General features: G+C 39.0%; 1 protein-coding gene across 1 annotated transcript; it reads left to right on the top strand.

Annotated features, from left to right (window-relative positions):
• Positions 1 to 1,407: 1,407 nt before the first annotated feature.
• Positions 1,408 to 21,501, top strand: LOC139111674 (otoferlin). The gene is made up of 24 exons (XM_070672148.1): positions 1,408 to 2,227; positions 2,927 to 3,087; positions 3,318 to 3,530; positions 3,652 to 3,820; positions 5,050 to 5,227; positions 5,714 to 5,907; positions 6,053 to 6,367; positions 6,564 to 6,896; positions 7,743 to 7,877; positions 8,394 to 8,555; positions 9,014 to 9,298; positions 9,617 to 9,833; positions 10,114 to 10,340; positions 11,061 to 11,126; positions 11,178 to 11,312; positions 11,545 to 11,689; positions 12,088 to 12,262; positions 12,712 to 13,106; positions 17,342 to 17,529; positions 19,326 to 19,513; positions 20,156 to 20,394; positions 20,703 to 20,875; positions 21,032 to 21,092; positions 21,266 to 21,501. Exons 1-24 carry the CDS (start codon positions 2,057 to 2,059, stop codon positions 21,487 to 21,489), a joined length of 4,749 nt encoding a protein of 1,582 aa, XP_070528249.1. The 5' UTR covers positions 1,408 to 2,056; the 3' UTR covers positions 21,490 to 21,501.
• Positions 21,502 to 21,822: the final 321 nt, after the last annotated feature.

Here is a 21,822-nt window from a genome sequence, read left to right as displayed (position 1 = left end):
CAGCGATTCGAATGAACTAGTACGGGGCGTGTAATGAAGGGTGTATATTCAGAAACTATTACGAGCACGTCTCATACATTTCGCCACGTGCTGCTGCAAGCTGTAAATCACTTATACGTGCGTTTCCTGTAAGTTCGGCCGCAGACAAGAGTCCCTTTTATCAAAGGGACAAATGGCGAAAGAAACATACATCTTCAACATATCGGAATTATTTTTATCCTCCACACACGACTAACATTTAATTTCGAGCCTGCACGCAGTTCAATCTTGTAATAAATTTTTAATTACGAAATTCTAAATTTTAGATTAAACTTGCATTTAAAATAAAATCTCGATAAATTCTATGCAAATTAATTAAATATTATATTTTTAAGAAATGTAAAATAAATTTACTCAATTTAACATAAATACATTGTTTTCAGAGAGAGAGAAAGAGAAAGAAAAAGTTTTAAAAAATATATCTTCGGAAAAAAAAAAAAATTTGAAATATAATGTATTAGTTTTATCACGCCACGTAACAAAATGCTTACTTTTTATAAAAATATGTCCACGTATTCACGTGTAATATTTCTCGTTTAATTATGCGTCAATATTTTAGATCGCGACTGCATTTCGATTGCTGTCAGAACGTGGGATAAGTACTTTGTCAGGTGAGGCCTGTATTTACACGCACTGACACAAAATTGACGTGTGAAGCACGCACTTGTGTCTGACAGGGTGGCCTTCGACGGAAATGCGAAGTCGGGGTGGAATCTATTATCCGAATATGCGCTGTTTCCGTTTATAGAAAAATCATTACGAGATGGACTGATAGATTACGTGCTAAACATATAGTTCGATCACAATTCAAAGAAACACTTCGGCAAGTTAAATATTATCAGAAATTCGTGTTTCACAAAAATAGCTCCAGAATGCTCTACTTTAAAAAATATGATAAAAATCCAATTTCTAGAATTTTTTAATTATTCGTTGCATAGCAAATTAAAAATAAATATACAATGAACTTTAGCAATTATAAAAATGTTAAAATGTTACTTAAAAAAATAATATAAATGTAAGCGTCAATAATTTTTTTCTTTTTTTTTTTTTTTTTTAAAAGCTCGACATAAACTTTAGAAAAATATGTATATTTATATATTGTTTAAAATATGTAAATTTTAAACAATATATAATGCAGCGTAATTATTAATTCCAAATATTAAAAAATTGTACTTTTAAATTTTATACATATCTATATTTAAAATTAACATATGTCGTATTATAAATTATTATCTTGTGTAATTTTAAAAATATTATGAATGGTTAAAAATTTAAAATATTTTTATGGATTTAAACGAAAATAAAATATACGTAAATTTTTTTTAATGATAAATTTATCAATTTCTTTTATATTAATTTTTGTTTTTGTAAAAAGTGGTGGTAAATGATAGAACTTCGTATCAAGTCGCAGCAAAGCCGCAGTAGGTAAAAATGAACAGACTGGCTATACTACCATCTACTACAGTCGAGAAGTATATCTTCTGTTAGTATTTCCTTGTGAATACCGTCTGATGATGTAGATAAAGATATAAACCTTCTGATAAATGAATTTGTCCGACAAATAATAATATAAAAAATATAATTATAAACTGCACGATATAAAGAATTGTTAATTTAATAACCGAAAATAACGTTACGGTATGTCGCGTGAAATAATATGTAAATTATATAATAATCTCATATATTTGTAAAAATCTTTATATAATTTATTTTAACAAAATAATAAAAATATATAAAGAAGTATTGTGCAATATTTAAAACATATTTTACAAAGAGAAAAAAAAGTCTGCTCATAATTACGCAAGAAAGTAAAGAAAGTCTAAGAACGAGTCGTATATCGAACGCGTTAGGAATGTTCTAATCTATTTAATTCGCCTTGTATTTCTGCCTGCCGTGCAATGCATAAATTCAAAACCGTTGCACTTGAAGTGTCGAGAAACAAACAAACCGCGGGTTAAACAAATGCAAATCACACTTGGCGTGCGGCCAATATCAGCGATCGATTTTACAGCCCACGATGCCTTTCAAGAAATTCAAGCCGAAGTTCTCCATTTACCAAGTTTGCGTAACTATACTCGAAGCAAAGCATTTGCCGCAAAATGCGAATCCGCTGGTCGTCGTCAAAGTTGGAAACCGCAAGAAAAGGACGGCAGTGCGCGAAAGGACTGATAATCCTATATACAACGAGGTGAAGTTACCTAAGTTTTCGAAGCTGATTTGTGTAAAACTGACAGCTGTTTGAACCTCGATTCAAAATTATAACAGCCAGAACTGATAAACATCCGTATGTCTTTGCGCGATAACATATTTTTTTTTTTGGTCTTTATTTTCGAGCTACAAATTTCGAAAAAGTTTTCTCTTCCTTTCTAGAAATGGCAGAGACTCATGCATTCTTGAATAATAATAAAATATTCAAATTCTCGTCAATTTAAATTTTTAATATTTAAAACATGGAAGGATTCGATTTCTCTTCCTACAACTCGTGGACTCTTTGAATATTGTAAATGACATTTTGTCAATGTAGAATATAAAAATCATATGCGTTTTAAATTTAAAACATAGTCAAAGTTTTGTAGATTATGATTATTTTATCAGCCGAAAATTAGGACATTTATATTTGTAATAAAAAGAAAAAAATATATATATTATTTATAGTTTAAAGTAACAGAGTACGTTAATTTTGGAAGCTCGATCGATTGATCTCTGCGAAGATTATACGTGCTTCAAATTCAAAGAATTTTAGAGTTTATCAGAGCTAAAGATTCCGTTGTTCCAGCCTTCCTAAATTTTCCTGACATTTAGCCTTCGAAACAAACTGACGGTTTTATAACGAAGACATTTAATTCATGCGGAATTCTACATTTACCCTTTGCCCTTTGAAATGCAGTACTTCGTATTCGACTTCACGTGCAGTTTGGAAAATCTGCTAAACACGGGAATCACGATAGCGGTGTACCTGCGGAACTTTCTTCCACGACTAAAGTTTCACGGAAGCACTTCCTTCGAAGTTGTCACAGTATGGGAGCAGCCAGGTCACGAAAAAGAAAAATGAAAGGGAGAGATAAAGAAAAGGCGGGCGTACCTTAGAGCTTTGTTACTGATACGTGGATTAAAAGGAAGAAATAAATCCTTTCGAAACTGCAAACAGCTTAATTACCTTCGCAAAGTATAAACAATTCCGTTCACAAATAAAACCGGAGACGTATCTCGGATATATCGAGGGAAGGGGGAGGGAGAGGGGGAGGGGGGAGGAAAAATGCACCTTGTAAATGAAAAAGAAACACGCTTGATTTTTCAAGAAACATTTTCAGAAATATGTTATTGCTTCCGCACACAGATCGTCAGTACTATCACAAGTGGGCCGTGCTGACAGACCCGAAGGATCTGGCCGCGGGCCCGAAGGGTTACGTAATGTGCAACGTCACGGTAAACACGAAGGATGAGAAAGTGCGGGTGCATCCGGAAACTGTTGACGAGGACGACATCGAAGGGTAATCCCACCTGAGATAAATCCCCGTTATCGACATATCTGTAATTTACGCCGAACGGCGTTGTCGGTATTTCCGTCGTTTGTATTCGAAGTCCCGTGGGAATATGCTTAAATGAACATAGGAATCTACTGCTTCCCATCGGCGGTGAGAGACTACCCTTCAGACAGCGCGTTCGATATGTCTTCGTCGTTCACCGCGCCGACGGTTTGCCCGACATGAGCAGCCTGTGCAGGAAAACCGATTTCGAGAACGTTAATCCCTACGTGCAAATATCATTCGCCGGAATGAAGGTAGGAAGAACGAGCCGATTTCTCGGCTGCGGATTCCGCGAGATAAAAAAAATTTGTAGCGCTCTCAGTTCTTACGAGAGTAAGCATGTGATATCGCGAGGCGCCTAATGGCCTCGTTGCTATCGGCGAGAATTATTTATTAACATTACGAATACGGCACCATGCGCGGGCGGTCGGAAACGATAACAGACTGCGGTGCTTTCAGGGATCGACGAGTGAAGCATGGCAAACCTACTCCCCGAAATTCTACGAGGCTATCGTTTTCAAGGAAATGTTTCCCGTTCTCTGCCACCGCGTGAGAATCACCATAAAACACCGTATCGACAGTTGCCGGACTTGCATCGTGGCAGTTCATATCCTGGACACAACGAAGATTTCGAATTCCGGAGAATACGGTGAGATTGCCAAATAATTCCTTGCCAGGAATAAAGAACGGTCCCGGACTACGTCCAAACGTTCGGAGTTGCTTTCGAGGGAGATAAACTTGGAATAAATTTCTTAGCGTATCTTACACACGTCGAGAACTTTATCTTCCGTTCTTATACGTTTAGTTTTAAATTCTATAAAAATTCAACACAGATGTGAGTTCGAAAAAAAATTTCAATATCGCCAGATTACGTTGCCTAAAATATTAATTTTTTTTATATCGTGATTTTCGCGTAAAAATAAATATTTCAAATTATAAACCGCGAGTAAGTCCGATATTTTTCAACTTCATTTAAACCGAGCTTACAAACGTGCGCAAAGTCCAATGTAAATGTTAGAAAGTAATAAAGTAAGAACGCGACGTGAGAAATTGCAAAAGATAGCATTTGTCCTGCCAACAGGATTCTTGCCGACTTACGGACCGTCTTTCATCCACTTTTACGGATCCGGCTCGGTGGAAAAGAACGGCTGCTCGGGCAAATGCTTGACGGCAATGCCTTTGTACCGCGGAAGGGTGCTTCTGTCGCTGAAAACTGAAATGGATGACCCAGAAGCGTATCCAGGAATCGGAGCCGAGACCGTTCCAGCATTTCCCATTATTGAAGTGATTAGATTTGTTGCTACGCTTTGCTTTCGCGATTATTTACGTTATTTATAATTGAAATTTAATTCTTCTAATCGAAATTTAATTTATTTTTGCAAATTTCTATTTCTAAATCATTAAACGTGCGAATTAATCCGACGGCTTTTTTTTATTTCTAAAATTTATTAATAGAAAATTTCTGTGAAAAATTTTTTTTCAGAAAAATCTGTGGTCGACCGAGGAATATCTTTTGGTCGGAATACTGTACGACGTGTGTTTGATCGATCGTTCTCGATTCGGATCGAAATTAATCAGTTTCGAACTCAGTCTGGGAAACGCGGGAAATCAACAATTTCCACATAGTCAATGTGCGGAAAACAATGATGACGGCCTATCAGGTGCTCTATGAACTTTGATTTTCATTCAATTTGTTACGTTTATTTAAAAAAGTATTTCAACATCGAATTCGCCTGTACCGTGGAGAATGGAAATGAAAATTGGACACAGCTCGCTTCAAATACTCAGTATTTTTCTTTCGCCATTCGCAACTCTGGCGGTGTAGTCATTGATTACGACTTCTGCAGGGTGGTTCACGACAAGAGAGACAAATTTTTCGGTTTGCCGGAAGAGACGACTGTTTTAGGGTGCCACTGAATTTATGTCGCGCAACTTGTTACTTTTCCTCAACTTGCGACATCGTTTCTACGAATTTGTCGCTGTAGCTACAGCCACTCTGTACTTGTCTCGTGAAAAGTATACTTTTTAATGTCAACGCGGGGCGGAAATCATTTTGCGGAAATCTCCTCGCGCGCGAGATCACGCTCGGGATTGAAGCGCGCGACGAAAATATTCCCATTTCCGTTTATTTACGTCTTCTTTGACAGAAAGCGAGCTGATAGAAAAGCGATTGACGTTCGAAAGTCAATCGGCCCCCCGAACGACTGGCTCTTTGGACGGCATGTATAATTACGTGCCACTGGGATCGAGAAAGCCCTGTTTGTACGTGAGATCTTGGTGGCCAAACTTGGAATGGCGAATGTACAACAGCAATAATCTACGTTTTATATCCGACTTTTTGGTATGCTTAAATTGCGCAATCTTACATTTTACGATTATTAATAAATCCTAAAATTTTAGCTTTGATTCTACCAGCAAATAAAATACTTTTAAAAACGTAAAGCCATCGTAAAGTAAATTAAAATTGATACATATATGTTTTATAGGAGGAAAAATTAGAGAAACTAAAAAACCTGATAATTATGGAGAATCCGACAGCCTTCGAGGCTTTTAATGAAACGATTCGTGCGTTAAAAGCTCACTGTATGCGTTACTTACACGCGTTGGATGTCGGCAGGTTTGAAAACGAAAGAGGAACCACCAAGCTCGATCACCACCGCGTGAGCTTGTGTCGTAAGAATGTTGAAGATATTCTTAAAAAGATCAAGATCAACGGCGAGCTGCCTAATAACAATTACATGAAGATCGCGATGACCCACGCGTATCAGTATCTAAAAAAATTAAGAAACCTGTGCGACGACGTAAGTTAATAACTGAATTTTAATTATTAAAAAAAATTCTTACAATATTTTAAAAGATAATATTTTAGAATCGTTCCGCGAGAATTTTAATGTGACTGAAAAATCAAGCGCCGATAACAAGCGAAGTTAAAGATACTCTTAAATGCGATTTCGATCGCACGTAATCGCCTAATCGCTTAATGCATCGTCTAATTAGCCTCAACACAGCCTACCGGATATCTTCATTTGGATGATTGCCGGCTCGAAACGGGTCGCTTACTCGCGAATGCCAGCCGAGCGGATCGTCTACTCGGAGGAGCCGACCGAAATGGGTGGCGAGTGCGGCCGGCGAGTCAATCTGTTCCCCAGAAACCCCGACGACGAGAGGGAGCCCGTCGAATATAGCGCCTGCAAAATCGAGGCGTTTTTGTGGCTCGGCAACGTGAGGTACGCCGCTGCGTGTTGGGGTGCGATTCCACCGGGATACGAGGTCGATCACGGCGGAAGTGTCTACGCCTTCCCGAAGTACATCGAGTACAATCAGTCTCGGGTGAGAGAGATACGGGCGCGAAAAGACCGGCGTGAGGGCATTACGGGGTGCATAACTCAAGCGCGACGGCCGATTTTCGAAGCGAATCGCGCCGACGCGCCTCGAAAAATCTTAAAGTGAAAATAACGTCGCGATAAACGTAACGTTTCCAGACGTTCCAGCTGCGAGCCCACGTCTTCCAAGGCCACTTTAATCCCGGAACGGACGCATTCGAGTTACTGGATTCGTTTCTACGCGTTGTGTTTCAGGGGTACGCGGCTACCACGCGGGTGAGCGGTCCTCAACGTTTTAACGGAACGCAAAAATTTTACTTTTCCCCAAAGGCGTTTGAATTTTTTAAGCATGAAATTTGTAAGGGAAAAGGTTGCTCGCCGCGGGTACCATTCCGTCTCGCGATCAAGCCGCATACACGATCACGACACCGTGAAACTTCCACGGCGTGTATTCTTGTGGCGTATCATCTCAAACGCGCGGGAGTAACGACCGATGTAATACGAGTGTGATTAATGTTGCACGCGCATTACGTTCTGCTCGAGCCACGTGGTTGACAATTATTAAAATATATGATTTTCCACGACTGAATATTTGCTACTCAATAACGCTGTAACGCCGTTGAAATTAAAACTGATCTCGTAAGAACGAGATAATGTTTTAAAACCGATATGTTTTAAAATAATCTCGGTAATATCATTTATCATTCATTCTAATATTATAATCCCGTTATGCGTTAAGATTAATAGACCAAATTAAATCAATTAAAATGGTTCAAAATGTTATTTAATAGAAATGTAAGCTGCACGTTAGATTTAATTTTTATACGTCTTTATAAATTTATAATCTTTCCAGACGATAAGACAAAGCTTAGACCCGTTTTGGGATCAGACGTTAATTTTCCCTCCGATTATTCTGCACGGTACTAAGGAGTATATTAAATTTCGACCACCTGAAGTGACTTTGCAAGCTTTTCAAGAGAATTTATATGTAAGTAAAAAAAAAAAAGTAAAATTGTCGAGAGTTTTCTAGCTGTATTTTTTTTCGAAAAATAAACAAGAAAGGGTAAAATGAAGTAGTGCGTCTTGAAAGAAATACGAATGTAAAAATATTAGTTTATTAAAAAATTAAATAAAAAGAGCGATGACAAATTTCGCCCATTTTTTTTGAACTTCGAATTTCAAACTTTTTTTCATGCCAAGTAGTACGATTGGATGAAACATTAATCCCAGTAAAATTTCAAGATGAGCATAGGCACGGTCCCGGAGATATGAAGGGGTGAAAGTGACGGTTTCTCATAATCCATGACTTTCATCCCCTTGTATCTCTGAAACCGTGCCTGTGCTGATCTTAAAATTTTACTGGAATTAAACTCATCTAATAGTATTATTTGACATAAAAGAAAGTTTTAGTCTGAAAAATGATCAAAGAAAACAGGTCTTTTTGTCATCACTTTTTAAAATTAAACTTGAATATTACATATCTTTCGTACGAAAAATAATGCAGGGTACAAAGGAATTTTGCGGTAGGTGTATAGTAGTGCCATTAGTAAAACTCGCTACGGAAACTTATTCGCCGCCCGATTTTCCACCGAAATTAGAGTGGCACAAATTTCAGTCGCAAAAAGATTGCACCGGCTCTGTTCTCGCCGCTTTCGAGCTGATAGAAGTGAGTTATCGATTTCTTTTCTCGTGACAAATATCAACACAATGTTTCAACTTTGTCATCCCTCGCAATTTTCTTTTTTTTTTTTCAAATATTTTATTTAATCTCTTTTGCAATTCCGAAAATTCAATAAAATTTAATATAAATATAAACCGTGAGCCAACAAAACTTTTCTAATTAACAATTTCTTTTTCAACTGCCCAAGACATATTATCATTATACTTTGTAATTTTTCGAGAAATAACTAAATAAAATATTTATCACAATTACATTTTCTAAATAAAATTCCTGTATTTCGTATCCTGCACAAGTCAATCAATTACAGTAAAAAAAAGAAAAAAAAAAAAAATAAAAAAAAACCGGACAAAAAATTTTCAAACACTCACGACGTATGTATCTTGTTAGATATCGAACCGAGTTTTACGACTTTTCTCGAGAATTGAAAAATTATATTACTGCAGACAGAGACCGAAGAGATTTCGGACGTTCCATTGTTAGTGGAGGACAAAATTTACGACATCCCGCCGGATATCAGGCCGAGAATGACGAGCTACAGGCTGGAGATGATCTTTTGGGGTGTTCGCGACATGAGAAAGATAAAATATATCCCGGTACGTAGGCCGAGAATTATAGTGGAGTGCGCCGGAGTGCACGTCAAGTCGGAAGTGATGAAGAACGCCAGGAGATTCAGCAACTTCGAGAAGCCGCACATTATGATTGAGCTGGTAATTTCGAAATCATCCGAAGTAAGGTTAATTGGCAAAGTTCGCGCATAACGCAAATACATGCGCGCAGTCTAAACATCGCGTCTCCGGCGATTTAAGAAACGAGCCCTCGTTTAAAGAAACGTCGACAGCATTTTTAAGAAATCGAAAATTGCTTTCCGATAAAGATTTGATTAACGTTTAATTTGGACCGTCAAACCGTTTAACGGCCGCATTTAACGTCGATTGTCTCGTTAGTCAGAAATCAGAGCGCGATTAAAATAAATCCGCCCGGTGTACGTTATTAATGGCGAGAAAACGGCACCGCTATAAAACGCATTAATCATCGCATTAATCAAGGAAATGCCGGAGCTCGACGTTTACTATCCGAGCATCACCATAAAGGCTTACGATTCTCGCGGATTTGGCTGCTTCAAGTACGCCGGGATCTGTATTATCCCTAACATTCACGTGTTTCTGGAGCAATTAATAACCGTGGGGGATTACGATGCGCAGATATACGAGTCGAAATTCATACAGAAATTCCAGCTGGCTAAAAGACAGACGGCCGTAGTGTGTTAGTGCACGTTTATATTGTTATTTTAATGGTATTGCAAAATTTTTTGTATATTAAAAAAGAAAGAAATTAATTTTCTTTTCTAAAGTATTAGATCTCGTATACTTTTTTAGAGACTAGTTGAAAAAAAATAAAAAAAAATTTGGAAAAATATAAAAAAGTGGAATTATAACTTTTAACAACTCTCAGATTATTAAAAATAGTCTTTACGGTATTTTGCACGCGGTGATAAGATTTTTAATACGGCATTTATATAGATATATATTTTTTTTTAATGCAGTACCTTTGCCCATCGATTATAGTCCTTCGAAAGAGAAGGGCAAAGGACTCATTGCATATAAGAGAATGGCTGCAACGGACATCTACTCCAAGTTGAAGAGACTGCTTGTAATCACGAAGAGGATATTGAAATTCAAGTTTCTTACTAAGAAAAAGAAGGTGGAAATTTACAAAGACAGCGACGACGAAACTCTCGATTGGTGGAGTAAATATTTTGCCTCTCTTCAGGTTCGTAAAATCGTTATTAATATACAGGACGATTATTTTTAAAATAGTATTTTCTTCCTGCTTCATAAATGACTTCATAAATGCGCGATCTAGTCACTAGCCGCAAAATCAAATTACCTAGACAAATTTCTACTCGGGTAATATTTAAAGTTAAAAATATTTAAGAAAAACTTTTGCTTTCTAATCTGAGAGTTTTTTTTTGTACTAGTATTGAATCGTGCCAATGTAACTGCATAGAAGCTAAACTGCTTAAATACTTAGCTGCTTAGATACTCAGAAATTTAATTGTTTAGGTACCTAACGACTCACGAGCTTGATGGCTTAATTGCTTAGGTACTTAACTGTTAAAACGTTTACTAGCTTACTAGTTTATGCAATAAACAATTGAACGACGTGAATACATTTGCATTTGCTGTTTTATTTCTAAAATTTTTTAATACCGTCTAAAATCGCATTATAACTTTAATCACAAATAAATATTAAATTTACACTTTCATCGGTTTAAAAAATTTTTTTCTTTTTTAGATTTGTTTCTTACTTTTTAAACCTTCAAGAAAGTTTTCAGAAAATTTCCTTCAAATCAGCTTTATATCTCAGTCACCAAATTGCATTGGTGATTAATGAACCGATTCCGATCGAAATCACGTAAAGCATCTTGATCGGAGTCAATCAGTCGAAACATCTAATAATGCAAACTATTGGGCCACTCTGAACTTGCAGGAAGAAAGAAATAGAGAATTGGGGATCGCGATAACGCCTAGCCGTAAATCCGTCGCAACGTTCAAGGTACTATTTAATGCACTTGCCCGAACTTGCATGCTCAGACACTGAAATTAGATCTATTCTACGGAACTAGAGATGCAGCCGCAATTCGAGGGGTTTCAAGACCGACTCCGCACTTTCGAATTGTGGCGAGGAAAGAGAGGAGAAAATTCCGAGGGCGCCAGAGATAATTGCGTCGGCAAGTTCAAGGTTGATTTTGTTTAAAATATCGTTGTATAAGTAGGGATTGATTTTGTATATAAATAACGAAAAGAAGAAGCTTTTTACTGGAAAGAGAATGTTGCCCGCGGTGGATTCGATAAAAATTATAATTGCTCAAACGCGATAAATGTCGATAGCGTACGTAACATTCTAATCAATAGCGTCCATTAAATGACTCGGGGTGGTAAATTTGTGTCAAATGCCATAAACTGTGATTTAGGGGCATATTTCTATATACCGATGGCCACATCCTGATAATCTTCCGTGCAAAACGAGAAGCGGCAGAGACGCGGCTAATGGCCTGTGCAACGATTATCCGCCTCAAGAGCCTGTTAAGCTCCTCGTTAGACTCTACGTTATAAAGGGTTAGTCTCAACGTTATATCATGTGCGTCGAAAAAAAAAAAAAAAGAGAAAAAAAACATGACTTCTTCTAACAACTTTGCTCGTCCGCTTTTACATTAACTAGCAGATTTTTCAAGGAAGTAAATTCAAAGCCGCGCTATCATAATATTTATTTTTAATCACAGTAAATGGCCATGGATTCAATTTTATCGATCGCGTACTAAAACAAAAAATTTAACACAACGTTGTGATACAGGAATAAACGTCTAATAGAATACTGCGAGATATTTTTTTTATATAAACAGCTCCCTTTTTCTGGTTAAAAAAATATATTTAAAAAATTAATGATAATTAGAAAAATCTATTTCACTGGCAAGATTTTTCGATATAATCTTTAGTCTCTTTAAAAAAGTAAAAAGCCTATTTGCGGCATCGAGCGGGCAGTAAATTTGCTTTTCGCGCAGGCATTAACTTGCAGCCTAAGGATCCCTTCAGCGGCAAGTCCGACCCCTATCTTTGCGTGAAGTTGGGAAAAAAATCTATCAGCGACAGGAAGAATTATATCCCCAATCAATTGAACCCTACATTTGGCCGGTAAGGTCAACGAAAAGCTGCCGTTGCGTCTTCCCGAGGCGCTGCGGCGATATCGCGGTATAGCCGGTGCCCTTTGGGCGTTATCGAGAGAAATTTTATCGATACCCATCTATGCATTCGTGCGTACCGGCTTTGTTGGGCTCGCGAATTGCACGATCGGATTTTCCAGCTGCTTCACGTAACAATGTAACGTAGATATAAAAGGGATTAAGATTATTCAGATAATCAATAAAAAATTTTTTTTTCTTTTCAAAAATGTCTAAGAGTCGTGTTACTATTGTATAAAATAACTACGTTTATTAATGTATCAAATCTAATAAAAAAAATAAATTATCAAATTTATGTTTCTTCTTTTTTTTTTTAATTTCTTGTAAAGTTCAAATTAATTTTAAATGAACATTGAAAAAAAAAAGTATTAATTGCAGTGATTATTTCCACGTATCTGATAGCGTGTTCGAGATCGAAGCGAGTTTGCCGCGGGATTACATGCTGGAAATTCAGGTGTGGGACTACGACGCCGCAACGGCCGATGATTTGATCGGCGTGACGCGGATCGACATCGAAAATCGATTCCACAGTCGGCACCGAGCGCACTGTGGGATCGCGAGCGCCTACAACGCTACCGGTTACAACGCCTGGCGAGATCGCAAGAGACCGACGCAGATCCTGGAGCATCTCTGCAGAAGGAACAATCTACCGTCGCCGGAATACAGAGAACGCGAGATCAAGATCGGCAGCCAGTCATTTCCCTTTAACGCCGCGATCGAACGCGAAGATGAGACCGGTACGCTAACATTTTCCATCGTTCGGGGGGGGAAGGGGAGGGAGAGGGAGGATTATTACCGTAACTGCTAAGTGATATTCCGACAAGAGGTAGCTCATATCCTGACGCAAATCAAACACCAGTCATTTGTAATTTACAATTCAAACAGAAGATTCAGATTCACGTTTATAACGCCACTTGTGAATCTCATTTCGAAAGCGTGACAAGTGAAATATTCATCTCGTAAAAAAAAATAGAAAAAAAAAAAGTAGAAAATTTTTGAGCTGGTTTCCTTTCATATTGGGATAACGCCAAATGCAAATTTTAATTTTTTCTTTCTTAATCATATCGATTTTAAATAAATAAAATTCTACAAATAATAGATCTAATTGTTAAATTATTAAATATACTGATTTTAATAGAGTTGAATTATTTTCTTTTCCCCTGAGACTAATTTTTAATTGTCCTTTCTTTATTCCTTTATTTAACAGACATAACGTTTATTGGCAATAAAGTAATTAATTGCAGTCTCATATATCCATTAATTAAAATTCAACAATCGCGTGGCATTTTCAATATTAATAATGTAGTAATCAGATCAATGAAAGGTTCGTATTGATAAATTATATAAAATTACCAAGCAAAGAAAGGTGAAAGAGCGTCAAATATAAGCGTACCTCCATACGAAAAATTTAATATTAATAATAATAAAAAATCAGCGCCATTTTGTGATTGTCAAGAAAGTTGAATCCTACCTTACAGTTGTTTAGCCATTGCCCGTTGCCTCCCAGGTCGCCTCCTCCTCTCAGTTTCCAATGCTGGTCCTCTCGAACTCCGTCATCCTTCCTCTCGAACTCCGTCATCCTTCCTCTCGAACTCCGTCATCCTTCCTCTCAGCCTTCGTCGTCGCTCTCTCACAGGCACTCTCTCACACTTGCGAAACACTTCCATTACGGTCACACGCACACAGCCTGCTAAGTACAAAAATTGCACAGCACTTTTGACGACTCTCAAACACGTCGATCGTACACGAAATGCAGAGAAGACTCTGCTAGAAATGTTCGACGCATCGTCCGATCCGGCACTTCAGTCTTTACGCGGTCTCGATTGCGCAGGTTAGGGTCCGACATTGGCGTACAGTCTCTTTCTCTTTCTATACTCAACGCCATCATGGCTGGCGACACAGTTCCGCGGCGAAAACGATGAACTCGATGCTCTCTGTAGTCTCGCGCGCCCGATTACCGTACGGCCTCAATGTTCCGAATAATATCTTCAATCGGCGAAAAACTCCAAGCCCGGAGCAAAGCCCTCGATGTACGCGTCTCATCTACGTCGAATCCGAATATTGTGGACGTCCGCCGACTTCGACAATCACTTCGCAACGACTGAGGAAAAACTAACGTCTCGTCACCCGGCGCGCTTGCTTCTTCTTCGAGGCTAGCGTCTAGTGTGAACTTGCAGCGGAAGCGCCATGGCGGCTCGAGGATTGCGCGTAATAAAAAATCGCCGATTACACGGACGAGTAACGACATCTCTAGTGTCGCGGAGGAGTTGCGGGGGCGGGAGAGCCGCGGGGGTGTGAGCGAATAATCTCGACGCTCGGAACTCGCGTTTTTGGTTCGAGACGCGTCAGGATTACTTCTGAGAATGTCACAAGACACTGGCGTCCATACGGCTCGTGCAGATTTCCACTGCGTACGGTTCGTAGTTTTACATGGCGCGGGTTCGCGTCGCGTTTCGTCTCGTCTCGGACACTCGGAGCGTACGCTATGTTCCGCTAATAAGTCTCGTTATTGCTCGTCCATCGGCGCGAGAGCGATGAGGAGTTTCGGAGTCGCAAGACGCGATTACGGCGACTATACGAGTAATTAATTAGCTGAACAGATCTCCGAAACGACGACCGTCCTTACTCGTTCGCTGCAAGAGCGAAACTAATCGAGCGCTGATCGGTTACTGCAACCAAGATGTCTCTACGCGACACGGACTATACTAAAAAATCGCAAATTTTACGGACAAGTAATGACATCTCTGGTGGAATTCGCGAGGGAGGCGCGAAAGGGAGGGGGAAAGTTAGACTGGACGCCGGGGCCTTGCGTGCTTTAGTTGACGGCGTACCGCCGTATACTGAGATTACATGGAACCGTTCGCGAGTGAAATCGAAGGACATCGATGGGCATACGGCTCGTGCGGTTTTCCGTTGTGGATTCGCGTCGCGTCGGGTTTCATCGCGGACGTTCAAGACGTATACAGTGTTCCGTGAAGAAGACGTCGCCGTTGCTCGTCCATCGGCGCGGGAGCGGAGGATCGCGTCGGTCAATCGCGTCACCGACCGTGATGGCCCCGAGTGCGGAAAGACTACGAATATCGGATCGCGATCTATGCAATCGCGAACGGAGGCCGCTTTGGCAGCTTGAGGCTCGCAATTTCACCTCCGCGAGTGAGTATTTTACTACCTAGACAGATCTCCGACGCGACGATCATCCTCATCTGTTCGTTGCAAGGGCGAAAGTAACCGAGCGCTAATCGGAGTCACTCGGCTACTGTAACGAAGATGTTTCTGCGCGACACGGACTGTATTAATTTTATAGACAAGTAATGACATCTCTGGTGAAATTCGCGAGGGAGGCGCGAAAGAGAGGGGGAAAGTCAGACTGGACGCCAAAACCTTGCGTGCTTTAGTTCACGGCGTACCGCCGTATACTAAGATTGCATGGAACCGTTCGCGAGTGAAATCGAAGGACATCGATGGACATACGGCTCGTGCGGTTCTCCGTTGCGGATTCGCGTCGCGCCGGGTTTCATCGCGGACGTTCAAGACATATGCGACGTTCCGTGAATAAGACGCCGCCGTTGCTCGCCCATCGGCGCGGGAGCGAAGCGTCGCGTTGCATCGCATCGGCCTATCGTGTCGCCATGATGGCTCCGAATGCGGAAAGACTGTACGAATATCGGATCGCGATCTATGCAATCGCGACCGGAGGCCACTTCGGCAGCTTGAGGCTCGCAAATTCACCTCCGCGAGTGAGTATTTTACTACCTGGACAGATCTCCGACGCAATAATCGTCCTTGCGAGGTGGCAAAGTTAGCCGAGCAACAATCGAAAAGTGACACGGCCACCATGATGAAGATGTCTCTACGCGACATGGACGATTACCAGAATCATCGCTAATTTCATGGGCAAGTAACATCTCCGCGTCGCGAAGTAATCGCGGGAGAGAGTGCAGAGAAGGATTCGACGCCAGAGGCATGTGTGTGTGCGGGACGCGTCTAGATCGCCCGCGAGAAATATCAAAGAACACCCGGTTACAGTTTTTCGTCGCGGGTTCGCGTCGGTCGCCCAGCGGAGGTTCGCGGTGTAGAGTTAACAAGTGTCGCCATTGCTCGCCCACGAACGAGGGACCGAAGTGAGTCACGTAATCCGTCGCCGGCCATGATTCTCGCACGAAGCGCGTACGTAGATGTGCGGGGGAGCTACGGTCGCGGAGGACTGAGGGGGAACGCGCTGCACTACTACTTCTCACGTACTCGACGGTCGAAGGAAGGAATCAAGAAAAGAAGATCACGTACGCTAGCCGCCGTAGCCGCTACATCTCTTAGTGTAAGTGAATATCGGGACCAGCGGACCCTGACCAGCGCAATCGAGACCGCGTAGACTGAAGTGCCGGATCGGACGATGCGTCGAACGTTTCTAGCAGAGTCTTCTCTGCATTTCGTGTACGATCGACGTGTTGAGAGTCGTCGAAAGTGTTGTGTAATTTTTGTACGGAGCACTACGTATGTGCGTAACCATAATGGCACTGTTTCTTGAGTGTTGCGCTGCGAGGGAGCGACGACGAAGACTGAGAGGAAGGATGACGGAGTTCGAGAGGACCAGCATTGGAAACTGAGAGGAAGAAGCGGCGTGGGAGAGACATCGGGTAATGGCGAGACAACTGACAAAGTGAGTGACGCATGATATTCCTTAAGTTTCTATTTTTTAAATATTTTTTTTTTAATAAAAAACTTCGCTCAAAAATTATTAACGCAACGTAATTAGTCGCTCATCTCGATAAGACGATAGGAACATGCCACATGCTTCGCGTGAATTATTTATTTTATCGCTAAATTCAAAGATTTAATAAGCAGATTTATAAAATAGGTATTAAGTCGTATTAAGTATATTTTTTAATTAATAATCAGAAGGCGCTTAATGTGCGGCTCAATTCATGGAAATGCTTTTAAAATACAAATTAATTTTTTAATTGTTTTTCTCGGAATTTAATAAATACGTGAATAATTAATTTTCGGCGTAAATAAAATAGATGAAAATTACGCGAATACGAAGTAAAGTTTTTAAAGAAACTTTTGTTAAATAATCAATGTACGCTGACAGACAAAAAAGAATGCATGGCTCTCAGTGCACTTCGTCACTGGCAAGATTTTCCTATCTGTGGATGTGCCCTAGTACCGGAGCACGTCGAGAGACGGCCACTTTTCAACGTTAAGAGGCCCGGTCTCGAGCAGGTTGCATGAAATTCATCGTCTGACTATGAAAAGTAACTTCGTTCGTTAAAAAAAAACGTGACCGCGGTACAGACATCGTTGTTCCGCGAAAGAAAAATTCGCTTTATGTTTTAAATTAAATTAAACCGTGCGTTTATCAAACAGGTCACTATTTCCTTTTTCTTTTTCTTTTTTTATTAAATAAAAAATTATCATAAAACAGCTCTGCTTAAATATTTTGCAATATTTCTCAGTCGTTGAAATAAGAAATTCTAATGATATCACGTACTCTGGAAAACTTCTTAAACCCGAGATCTTGATATAAAAATTTTTATTCCGTTAGTTTCTTGAGTTGCGAATAATTAAAATTAATTCGCGATAATTTCGCTTTTATACTTGATAAATTTTTGAATAACTTAATGAGACGAAAATATGCTAATCGGTCGTTGCCTGATATAATCCGATTCTCTTTTTCGTATCTTATTTTTTCCCCGCTTATTTGTTGTGACATTAATGTATAAAATCCACTCCACCGAAAACGTTAATTATGTCCGACCAAGCGAGTACACTAATTAACAGAATATGACCGATTTCTAGTGGAAGACCTTATCAAATTAACGGTATACATATGTTAACTGAAATCGTGCTACGCGCAGTTGGCAAATATTACAATATGTAATTAATTCAAATTATGCACATTAATTGAATACATCGCGTTTACGTAGCTCGATTCGATCTATCTGCTTTCCATATGCCGGCGACAAATTGGGCAAAGAAATTATCGGCTGAATTTTGACATCGCGCCCGCGGTAACAATGTCCCAGAATTAATTAAAGCGCGATGTAACGCTTCGGAAATACGTATCTGATTGGGATTCCGTATCGCACACGCGCGGCATCGAATGTACAAATTTTCCGAAACGGACGTATTATTGATAAATGACGTGCGGGCACAAACGGCTTCCTGTAATTCAAATCCCGCGGACACGTGTTCCGCTCGGCGCTCTCGAATGCGAAAATAGTAGCGAATTTGCGTTGAAACCGACGGGATCTTTCGAAACTTCCGATACGCGATATGTTCGAGTGCTACGGGGGCTGCGGAAACGATTACCGCACGCGTGAGTAACGCGAGACGATAATTTACAACGCCCCGCGCCTCTTCGATCTCCACGTCACGCGGATAAATCGCGCGGGAGTCGCGCTTCGGATCGGCACTCGTCGACTCGACGCGTTTACAAATTGTTAATCGAGAACGGGTAATTAATGGGGAATCGACGATCTAATTATTCGGAGGGATTAACCCGGTTTTGCCGAGTGATAATGGCACACATACGTGCACACCCCGGCCGTCGTCTATCAGATCAGAATCTACGAATGACAACGCGACAACTTTGCGGAAACACCGATCCCAATGCGTAATTAAACAATATTTATTCCTTCGAAATAAGATCACGCTGAATACATTTAATAATGATAACCGTTATAATTATTATGTAATTTTGTTGATTGCGGAACGAATCCTGTACATTTATATTACATTAAATAATTATTCTAATCGGAATAATTAATCAAGTTTCTGTTACAAAAAGGGATTAAATAGTTAATCAGCTGATTACGATAAAATACACAATGAAATACAGAACTCGGAGTGGTAGCGCTGCGATTCACTTTTAACTTGAAAATTAATGTAATCACGATATTTTTATATTAAGATCTCTTTGAAGTCGTTATTCGGGATACGTGTTGCATAATTATCATCTTTTTGTTTAAAGAAAAAAAAATATATATATAAATATGTGTAAACAACTGTTTTATCAGGGCAAGCTTGAAATGTGGGTTGACATGTTTCGAATCGAACATTTGCCACCGAAACCGGCAATCAACATTGCTTCCCCGATACCGGAGGAATATGAAATTCGCGTGATTATTTGGAATACCGAGGACGTGCCGTTGACTGAGAGCCAATTCCTCACTGGAGAAAAGTGCTCTGACATTTATGTCAAAGGGTATGCCATCGCGAACGCGTGAGATGAATACTAATGTTTCAACGGGCTTATCTAACAATCGCACGTAATAAAGCTATAAAAAAAATATTTGCGGTAAAAGCAGCAATTAGTCTGTCGAATTATTAGAGTTTGTCGTGCTCGCAATTAATGAGCTTCCTTGATTAACGATTCATAAGCGTATTGAGGCGACGATACTTAAAAATTCACGGATATCCCGCGATTTATTCAGGCTGAGGCAGAAATTAAAGGTGAAAAATAGAAATTGTAAATTATTGTTCAGCGACATTTACGCCGGGACATTAACCGCGTTTTGCGAACTCAAATATATCTCGCTTTAAATTTTATACTTTCAATTTGAACGTAATTTTTAAACGTTGTCAATTATATGTATTGATTTTTGACGCTCATTGTTTCACGTGGTCGGTAAATAATTTTTTTTTTTTTTCTTAATTTTGTCGTGTTTTTTCTGTTTTTAATGGCTTTTTATGGTTCTTAATGATAATTTTGTTGATTTAATATAACGATATTTCAATTTTTAATTAATACTTCAAGGTAATCAGTTTTAGTTTCAATAATTGATTTTGTAAAGGCGATTAATTGATTCGCTGCTGCGAGTTTACTATTCTTCTTGAAATAATTGAGTAGATGGATTCAATACGAGAATTACCAGAAGACCGACATTCACTACAATTCCCTGACCGGTGAGAGTAACTTCAACTGGAGATTCGTGTTTCGCGTCACGTATTCGAAAGGCGAGAATGTCATGATAGTCCGTAGGAAAATGTCAGTATTTGCCAAAAACGAGATCGAGGAGAGGCTCCCCTGCAAACTACACTTACAAGTTTGGGACAGTGATCATTTTTCTTCCGACGATTTCCTGGGTTATTATAAAAATATTAAATATCCGATTATTTGATTATCAAATTAAAAAGAATTTTATATGCATAATATGATTTAAAAAATTACGTCATATGTTTAATAATCGTTTCTAAATTAACTCGAATATTATGCTCGTGTAAATTTACTTAGCTATTCAGTTAAATTTTAATTGCAAAAAATTGCATTTCCCGGAACAGAGTGTACATGTTGTCTAGAAAAAAAAAGAAAGAGTTGTGCTACGTTTACGTGATTAATTAACATAATTTATGACGTATCGTAGCATATCCTCCAATTAATTAACGTGTTGCAGGAGAGTTGACACTAGACTTGTCGAAAATGCCGCGGGGTAGTACGAACTCCAAAAACTGTACCCTGAAATTACTCCAACCGCAGTTACCTACAATAAATTTATTCAAAGTTACCCGAACTAGAGCTTGGTGGCCTTTTACACGCAGCGTTAACGCCGACAAATATATTCAAGCGGTAAAATAGCGTGAAATCGCAAAAAGAAAATTTTCACAAAGTTGTGTCGGATAAACTAAAGCGAATATAGATTTAACAAAAAATTATTTTTCTACGGAAAACAAGAGTAAAATAATTCAACAATTTTTTATCATCTAATATTCTCTGTTACTGCAGGGTAAAATTGAACTGGAAATTTCCATTTTAAAAGCAATAGATGCGGACGATCAACCAGTAGGTAAAGGACGAGATCCGCCTCAGAATCTTCCACCCCCAAGGTTTATCCCTCCTTATTCTAATTTTATCGATTTATTTCTCGGTTTAATTTAAAAATCAACAAACTTGCTTTTAATAGAAGCAATCATATTACTTTCTTTTTCCATTTTTTTTTTTTTTTTTTTAATACTTTAGTTACTGATTGCCGTCAAACACATAAATTATATTGTGCTTGTAGTCGACCCGACACTTCTTTCTCTTGGTTTCGCAATCCGTGGAGAGCGTGCTGTTTCATCGTTTGTCGTTATTATAAATGGCGTATCCTGTGCTGCATGACGTTTACGCTATTCGTGCTTTTAGTAGCATGTGGGATTTACGCTTTCCCCGGATATTTTGTTAAACGTATCTTGGGCGCTTAGCACTTGAAACAGTATATTTAACAAACTTTGATAAGTTTAAAAACTGATATTATTATAGCCCACGAATAGAAAATAAATCACGTTTACGCCGTTAACTCTTATATCTGCTTTTGCTAATCCAATAAATATAATACAATTATTTAAATTAATTAAAAAATTAATTATAAATTATATAAAAAAAAAGAAAAAAAAACGAATCCGTACATTAATATAAAACTTATAGGACCGACATTTTTTTCGTAATAAATTTCATCGACCTGACTGTTAAGTATTCTAAAGTTTGAATTAGCATTTGATCTTTCCTCTCTCTCAAATGTGAGCGAAACTGAGTTA

This window comes from Cardiocondyla obscurior, linkage group LG24, assembly GCF_019399895.1.
Source record: "Cardiocondyla obscurior isolate alpha-2009 linkage group LG24, Cobs3.1, whole genome shotgun sequence".
NCBI lineage: Eukaryota > Metazoa > Arthropoda > Insecta > Hymenoptera > Formicidae > Cardiocondyla > Cardiocondyla obscurior.
Note: the sequence above shows the minus strand (reverse complement) of the source record. Positions and strands in the feature narration are given on the sequence as shown.